Source organism: Orycteropus afer, unplaced genomic scaffold, assembly GCF_000298275.1.
Source record: "Orycteropus afer afer isolate SDZICR_OR568_19922 unplaced genomic scaffold, OryAfe1.0 scaffold00245, whole genome shotgun sequence".
Taxonomy (NCBI): Eukaryota; Metazoa; Chordata; class Mammalia; order Tubulidentata; family Orycteropodidae; genus Orycteropus; species Orycteropus afer.
The window spans coordinates 2859302-2868050 of NW_006921832.1; the positions used below are offsets into that span (position 1 = coordinate 2859302).

An 8749-nucleotide genomic window follows, 5' to 3' on the forward strand; every position below is an offset into this window, starting at 1 on the left:
CATCAAACCCCGAGAGTTGGGAGGATCCTCCAGACCCACTCATGGACCTGGGACTTGCCAGCCTGCCAGCCTCCACCACCACTACGTGAGACGAACCCTTGGGTGTCTGTGAGTTCTGTGAGGCATTACAGCAAAATACAGAACCCTAAGATGGGGGAAATTACTGGGAGGAGGAGAAGGAGTTAATGTCTGAAATGATGGAGTGGCACGGTAGTTTGGACATTTGGAACATCTTTAACCTCCGCCTCATGGGGACCAGCCTTGTGCTGATCTTTCTGAGAGAAACTGTTCAAGCAATTGCCTTTTCCAAGAATACCATATTATCAAGGTGGCATACAAACTTGGAACTTTAGATGAGTGGAGACTCAGTAACATTTTGATTCTAACACTTCTTTCAAAAAATGAAAATAATTAATTTTTTGGTCCAAATAAGCCTTAAAGAAATTTGTCAGCCCTTCTGAATATAACTCTATGTTCAATGAACCAGACCTACCTTTTTGCACATACTGATCTGCATGACTGCATAGCTGATGAGGGCCTCCTTTAAATCATGGTTCTTTTGTTCTTTGAAGCGTTCAATATCAGCCCAAGCATTTTTCACAAATTCTCTGAAATAAAAGGTACAGTCATTATTATTCTTATTTAAATTAAAAATTCAAATAACTGCTTCTCATTTGAGTTGGTTTTTAACTGTCTTCATACAAAGAAAAGCTATTGTTTATAAAACACAGTTCTTTTTTAATTTATCCCTCATCTTAAAAACATTAATAATGGGGAAAAAGCAGAAAGACAGTAATATAGTCTTCTACAGTTTTAAAATTTATGTTTTTGCCACAAGGATTCTACATTTAAATTATTTCCTTAAAACAGATGTAGATGGCTCCCTGAACCAGTTCACAGGCCTAACAGATAGCATATGAAGTGCCTTCATGGGGTCATAGGAAAACATTTATCTTTATGACAAGAAGGATTATGAAGCACATTTATTTATCATGTACTTGTTTTAAATGGTAATTAGAGTTTTAAAAATTCTAAGAAGCATTTATCTTTTTAGCTCTATTTGTGAAAATTTACTTTGACTTATTGGGTGCCAATGGTTCTGACCACCACTCGTCTGTCAGTTTATGGTACGGTGGTGGCTTGCGTGCTGTTGTGAGTCTAGAAGCTATGCCATTGGTATTTCAAATACCAGCAGGCTCACCCAGGGTGGACAGGTTTCAACAGAGCTTTCAGACTCAGACAGACTGGGAAGACGGATGGGGCCATCCACTTTTGAAAAAACTGGCCACTGAAAACCTTATGAATAGCTGTGAAACGCTATCTGTTACTGGAAAACTTTATGAATAGACCTGAAACACTGTCTGGTATAGAGCTGGAAGAGGAGCCCCTCAGGTCGGAAGGCATTCAAAAACAACTGGGGAAGAGCTGCCTCCTCAAAGTAGAGTTGACCTTAATGATGTGGGTGGGGTAAAGCTTTCTGGACTTTACTTTGCTGATGAGGCATGACTCAAATGGGAGCAAACAGCTGCAAACATTCATCAATAATTAGGAATGTGGAATGTATGAAGTACGAATCTGGGAAAATTGGAAGTTGCCAAAAATGAACTGGAGTGCACAAAGATTGATACCCTAGGCAACAGTGAGCAGAAATGGACTGGTTTTGGCCATTTTGAATCAAACAATCATATGGTCTATTATGCCAGGAATGACAAATTGAAGAGGAATGGTGTCCCATTCATTGGAAGTATAATGCTGTCAGAGACAGGATAATATCCATATGCCTACATGGAAGCCCAGTTAATATGACTATAATTAAAATTTATGTACCAACCACTAGAGCCAAAGATGAAGAAATTGAAGATTATTACCAACTTCTGCAGTGTGAAATTGACCAAACATGCAATCAAGATGTACTGATAATTACTGGTGATTGAAATGTGAAAGTTGGAAACAAAGAAGAAGCATTGGTAACTGGAAAATACGGCCTTGGTGACAGAAATGACTCTGGAGATTGTATGATAGAATTTTGCAAGACCAATGACTTAATCATTCCAGTATCTTTTATCAACAACATAAACGGTGACTATACATTTGGATGTTGCCAAGTGGAATACACAGGAATCAGATCGACTATATCTGTGGAAAGAGGTGATATGAAAAGCTCAGTATCATCAATCAAAACAAGGCCAAGAGGTGACTGTGGAACAAACCATTAATTGCAAGTTCAAGTTGAGGCTGAGGAAAATTAAAACAAGTCCACAAGAGCCAAAATATGACCTGTATTATATTCCACCAGAATTTAGAGACCATCTGAAGAGTAGATTTGATCCACTGAACACCAATGACTGAAGACCAGACAAGTTGTGGAATGACATCAAGAACGTCACAGATGAAGAAAGTAAAGGGTCATTAAAAAACAGGAAAAGGAAGAAAAGACCAAATTGGATGTCAGAAGAGACTCTGAAACTTGCTCTTAAAAGGAGAGTAGCTAATGTGAATGGAAGAAATAATGAAATAAAAGAGCTGAACAGAAGATTTCAAAGGGGGCTCGAGAAGACAAAGTAGAGTATTACAACGAAACATGCAGAGACCTGGAGTTAGAAAACCAAAAGGGAAGAATGCTTGGCATTTTTCAAGCTCAAAGAACTGAAGTAAAAAAAAAAAAAAAATTCAAGCCTCAAGTTGCAATATTGAAGGATTCCATGGGGAAAATACTGAATGATGCAGGAAACATCAAAAGAAGATGGAAGGAATACAGTCACTACACCTAAAAGAACTAGTCAACATTCAACCATTTCAAGAGGTAGCATATGATCAAGAACCAATGGCAACAAAGGAAGAAGTCTAAGCTGCACTGAAGAACTGGTGAAAAACAAGACAACAGGAAGTGATGGAATATCAATTGATTTGTTGTTATTTGCCGTCAAGTTGAACCTGACTCATAGCGACCCCTCCTTGGGTTTCCAGGGCGGTATCACTACAGAAGTAGATTGCCCAACCTTCCTTCCAAGGAGTGGATGGTGGGTTTGAACTGCCAGCCTTCTGGTTAGCAGTCAAGTGCCTTAGGCACTACGCTACTCAACTGATATGTTTCAACAAATGGATGTAGCACTATAGGTGCTTACTCTTTTATATCAAGAAATCTGGAAGACAGCCACCTAGACGACTGCCTGAAGAGATCCACATTTGTGCCCATTCCAAAGAAAAGTGATCCCAAAGAAAATGGAAATTATCGAACAATATCATTAATACCATACACAAGTAAAATTTGCTGCATTTAATTCAAAACCGGTTGCACCGGTTTTGTATATTGACAGGGAACTTCCATTGCTGTGTCTTATGGACAACATTGTGAAGAAATAGGAATTTCACAATACTTGTGCTCATGAGGAACCTGTATATAGACCAGGAGGCTATCACTTGAACAGAACACAAGGATACTACATGGTTTAAAATCAGGAAACGTTTGCATCAGAGTTGTAATCTTTCACTATACTTATTCAATCTCTATGCTGAACAAATAATCTAAGAGGCTGGACTATATAAAGACCACGGCATCAGGGTTAGAGGAAGTCTCCTTACAACCTGCGATATGCAGATGATACAACCTTGCTTGTGAAAGTGAAGATGACCCAAAACACTTACTCATTAAGATCAAAGACTACAGTCTTCAGTATGGATTACACCTCAACATAAAGAAAACAAAAATCCTCACAACTAGACCAGTAAGCAACATCTTAAGTAGAGATGACAGAAGTTGTCAGCAATTTCATTTTATGTGGATCCACAATTAACACCCATGGAAGCAAGAGTCAAGAAATCAGATATCATACTGCACTGGGCAAATGTGCTGCAAAAGACCTCTTTAAAGTTAAGAAGCAAAGATGTCACTTTGAAGACTAAGGTGTGCCTAACCCACACTATGGTATTTTCTATCACCTTATATGCATGTGAAAGCTGGACAATGAATAAGGGACACCACAGAAAAGTTGATGCTTTTGAGTTGTGGTGTTAGTGAAGAATACTGAAAACACCATGGACTGCCAGAAGAATGAACAAATCTGTCCTGGAGGAAGTGCAGCCAGAATGTTCCTTGGAAGTGAGAATGGCCAGACTTCATCTCATCTACTTTGGTCATACTGTCAGAAGGGACCATTCCCTGCAGAAGGATATCACGCTTGGTAAAGCAGAAGGTCACAGAAAAAGGAGAAGACCATTAACAAGATGGATGGACACAGTGGCTGCAACAATGGGTTCAGGTATAGCAAGCATTGTGAGGATGGGGCAGGATCAGGCAGTGTTTTATTCTGTTGTACATAGGGTCATCATGAGTCTGACCTGAGTCTACAGAACCTAACAATAACAATGGTTCTAAATATTAACAAAACAACCTCACACACTAATGATACATTCTGATCTACCTTGGTCTGCTCACTAACTATCAGATGAAAGCAACAATAAGGAAAACAAGCTGGGGATATAAGATCTTTGAGAATTAAATTTGTATGTATATTTGTTGATGCCAAACCTATGCAAGCTGTTGGGACAAAAAAAGATGAAAAAGATGTGGCTACTGACTTTGGGATAGTCACAAAGGCAACCAACCCCTCAATGAACCAAGCATGTATGTGGTAACATGACACTGTAAGAGGTTTCAGGAGCTGACCCCTGAAGAATGATCAGGGTTTGTTTAATGGGGAGGAAATAAGGCAGAGGGAATGTGCAAAGGACAGAAACCATGAAAAGTACAGAAAAATAGTATTATGAAATAGAAACCCTCTTTAGCCCACTAAAACAACTATTTCTGTAATATGACTTTTGGTAACTCAGAGTTTCTTAGGAATGTAATCACTGAATTTTAGAACAGTTCTACCTAGGGGTACCAATAAAGCTGGGGATCATTATAAATAAAAAATAATAACTTGCCACGCAGTCAGGAGCTCCGGTGGCGTAGTATCTAAGGCATTTGATAACCAGAAGGCTGGTGGTTCAAACTCCTTGGAAGGAAGATTGGGCAATCTACTTCCATAGTGATACCGCCTCGATGGCAGTGATTTTTTTTTTCCTGGTTTTTGGCCATGTGGTTTGCAAGTCCAGCTTTGTTAAACATTTCAGCATTTTTACCTGCCTTCCAGATTTTTACACTTGAGCTGTTGTTCTCCTTCATTTATCTGTTCTTCTAGCACTTTTATTCTGGCTTCTCTCTGCTCTGGAGTTTCTTGACCAAAGAGCTTGGTAGTCATTCCCTTCAAAGAGAATGTTCTCACAGTCTGAAAAGAAATAGAAAACATTTGACCCTTTTCCCTAGTTCAGACTTAAGTACAACCAAGAGATTCCGAATACAATTTCTAACTCTGAAATAATACAGAGTAGTCAAAAAGGATAAACAACAATTCAAACCGACTTCTAAACTGAACAGAAAACTTCTAGGTGAAGCACTGGACAAGTTATTTCTTACTCTATACTGGTGGTCATATTTAATTACTCTATGACATAGTTTATTGAAGAAAACATTTTTTCCCCTTCATGTGTAGTGGAGAACCAAGCTCTCAGAATATGGCCTTGGAATTTCTATTGAGTTTTAAAATAAAACAGGGAACACTCTACACCTTTCATGGTTATAGGTCTTTTCCAAGATACATCTACAATGTTTCCAAAATATATCAAGTAGGTAACCTATGTAAAAAGCACTTTATAAACTTAAAGCACTTAAAAAAAATTATTGTGGTCAAATAAATTTAACAAAACATTCGCCATTTCAACTATTTTTATGTATACGATTCAGTGACGTTAATTAGTCATCATATTGTGCAACTATCACTACTGTCTATTTCCAAATATGTTCATGACCCTTAATAGAAACTCAGTACCCCTTAAGTAAGAACTCTGGTTCCCTGCGAAAGCACTGAAAAAAAAATTATTGTGTTTTAGATGAAAGTTTACACAGCAAATTAGGTGCCCATTTAACAATTTTTATATAAATTCTTCCATAACATTGGTTATGGGATTTTTACAATGTGTCAGCATTCTCATTATTTCCATTCTGTTTATTCTATTTCCATTGATCTAGCTTCCCTTCCCCTCCTTATTTTTGCTTTTGGGAAAATGTTGACTATTGGACTAATATATAGTTAATTGTTCAAGGCAGCACAATACTCATGGGTGATACTGTTTATTTTATAAGCCAATCTAATATCTGGCTGAAAGTTCACCTCCATGAGTAGCTTCAGTGCCAAGTTCAAAGGGTGTCTGTCTTAGGATGATAGTCTTGGGAGGGTCCTCTAGTCTGTATTGGTCCAGTAGGTCTGGCCTTTTTTAGGGATTTGAATGCTGTTCTACATTTTTCTCCCATTCTATCCAGGACCTTCTATTGTGTTCCTGATCAGAACAGGAACAGGAGGTAGTGGTAGCCAGGCATCTTCTGGTCTTAGGTTAGAAGAGATGGCTCGTGTGGGCTATTGGTCCCAAAGACTACTTTCTCCTTTAGGTCTCTGATTTCCTTCTTTCCCTTTTGCTCCAAATGAGTCCAGACCAATAGATGTATATTAGATGTCCACTCACAAGCTTTTAAGACACCAGATGCTATTCACCAAACTAGGATGTAGAACATTATCTTTATAAACTATGTTGTGCTAACTAGGTTGTCCCACGAGACCCCTAAAATATTTTATGTATGAAGGGATGGATAAACACATGGTAGCACTGGCATTGCTTCTCTACTTCTGGAATATGTGCTCTCACCAAGATAACTAATTTATTCCTATGGAAGAGTTGGACAGTACAAAGCTGACTGTAAGAACATCTAAGTCTTATGCACTAAGATTAGAAATTTTCTTCACAAGTACTCAATGTAACATCAAAGAATAAAGCATACAAAAAGCTCCATATTAGGAGAGATGCAGTAATCTAACTGGTAAAGGCTTTTCAAAGTAAACAAAATCTTCTATAAAATAGCTTGCCAATTAAACCTGACAAGGCTCATTATTTCAATCCCAAAGAATGCTTTCTCACTTGGACTTAATCACAAATTAGAAGGCATTCATTACATAGGGCAATATTGGCAAAAATTTCTTACAATACTATACAGGAAGTTCCCATGTTATGAACAAGATTCATTCCTAAGTGTGTCTTTAAGTCAAATTTGTAGGTAAGTTGGAACAGGTACATATGGTTCTTATTTACCCTTACTTTAGTGCAAGGAAAGGAGCTCTGGTGGTGTAGTGCCTAAGGCATATGACTGCTAACCAGAAGGTTGGCGGTTCAAATCCACCAGCCACTCCATGGACGGCAGACTGGGCAATATATTTCTGTAAAGATTTACTGCCTCAGAAATCCAAAGGGAGTCGCTATGAGTCAGAATAGACTTGATGGTAGTGAGTTTGCTTTTCAGTTTAGTGCAAGAAAAAGCTGAAGCCTTTTCAATGACTTAAAACCTTCAGGTGCAGCAAGTGAAGGTGATTGTAAGGAACAATCTGTTGCCAGTAGGGGTTAGTTCAGTCCTTTGTTAAAGTGAGGGTGAATTTATATAACATTACAGGGCTTTAGGAGCTGTCCTAAGTCAGATGTTCACAACCCAAGGACTGCCTGGACCATACCAGGTTTTAATAGCTTACATTTTTTTACACCAAGATCACAACCCCAAGAATTAAAAAGCCACCTGCAAATTATTTCCCTGTAAAAGCCATGAGCAGCCTGAGTATTACAAGTAAATCTTATTCCACATGTTTTTCTATAATAAAACAGAGACTTGAAGGGCTAAATGGAAAAACACTCACCCCAGTTGCCAATTCCTCACACTGCTGCTTCTTGGATGCTAAGTCTTGAGCGGCCATCTCCAAATCATACTGCATAAGCTCATGTTTCCTGCACACAGCCCTAGGGATGGAAAAAAAAAAAATGTGCTGCCATTTAATTTTTTGGCTTCTTTTTAAAGATGTATTAATCTTTTTTTTTAACATGGGGTGGGATGACAACATTCAGTTAACACTTGAAAAGACTATTCTATAAATACTTGCATCATTTCAGAAAATAAATATACCATTATCACATATGTAAAAAAGATTTTAACACAGGAATTAATGCTGTAATCTGCAAATTTAGTATTCATTCAAAGAATGTCCCACAGCTTTTTTCTTGCACTTTTTAGTTTAGTGCAAGAAAAAGCTGAAGCCTTTTCAATGACTTAAAACCTTCAGGTGCAGCAAGTGAAGGTGACTGTAAGGAACAATTTGAACACTGTTCAAATTTAGACATTTAGAAATGTCTATTCATTTTTATTATTATATAAGTAATTGATGCTCGTAATTTTTTTAAATGCATTTTATTGAAATGTACAGTGAAATATACAAAACTAAAGTGACATGGGGCAATGCATTTTTTTTTTTTTTTTTTTTTGCAGTGTTCCCTCCTTTCCCCTCTCACCTCTGGCAACCAACAAAGAAACGTTTCCCTCCATATATAAACCTTTCCTTGACCCTCCACAACAACGAACTAATACTATATTTGTCCTTCTGTGACTGACTTATTTCACTCAGCATAATGTCCTCAGCAATATGTCCATCCATATCATGCAATGTTTTGCAGACTCTACATTATTCTTCAGTACTGCACAGCCTTCCATTATGTGTTTGTACTATAGTTTGGTCATTCACTCTTCTGCTATATATCTTAGAGATAAGTCCCTTGCCAGATATGTAATTATCAGCAAACATGAATTTGTTGCTGTCATTTTTGTTATGTGCTTTTTCAT

At 37.8% G+C, this 8749-nt stretch overlaps 1 protein-coding gene across 1 annotated transcript in view; it reads right to left on the reverse strand.

Moving 5' to 3' along the window:
* Nucleotides 1–8749, reverse strand: part of SNX4 (sorting nexin 4) — a 117232-nt gene that overhangs the window by 2269 nt on the left and 106214 nt on the right. Inside the window, exons 11-13 of the mRNA XM_007949387.2 lie at nt 7776–7875; nt 5125–5270; nt 494–608 (exon numbers count right to left, since the gene is read on the reverse strand). Of these exons, the coding sequence (XP_007947578.1) occupies nt 494–608; nt 5125–5270; nt 7776–7875 (361 nt within the window). The remainder of the gene's footprint in view (nt 1–493; nt 609–5124; nt 5271–7775; nt 7876–8749) is intronic.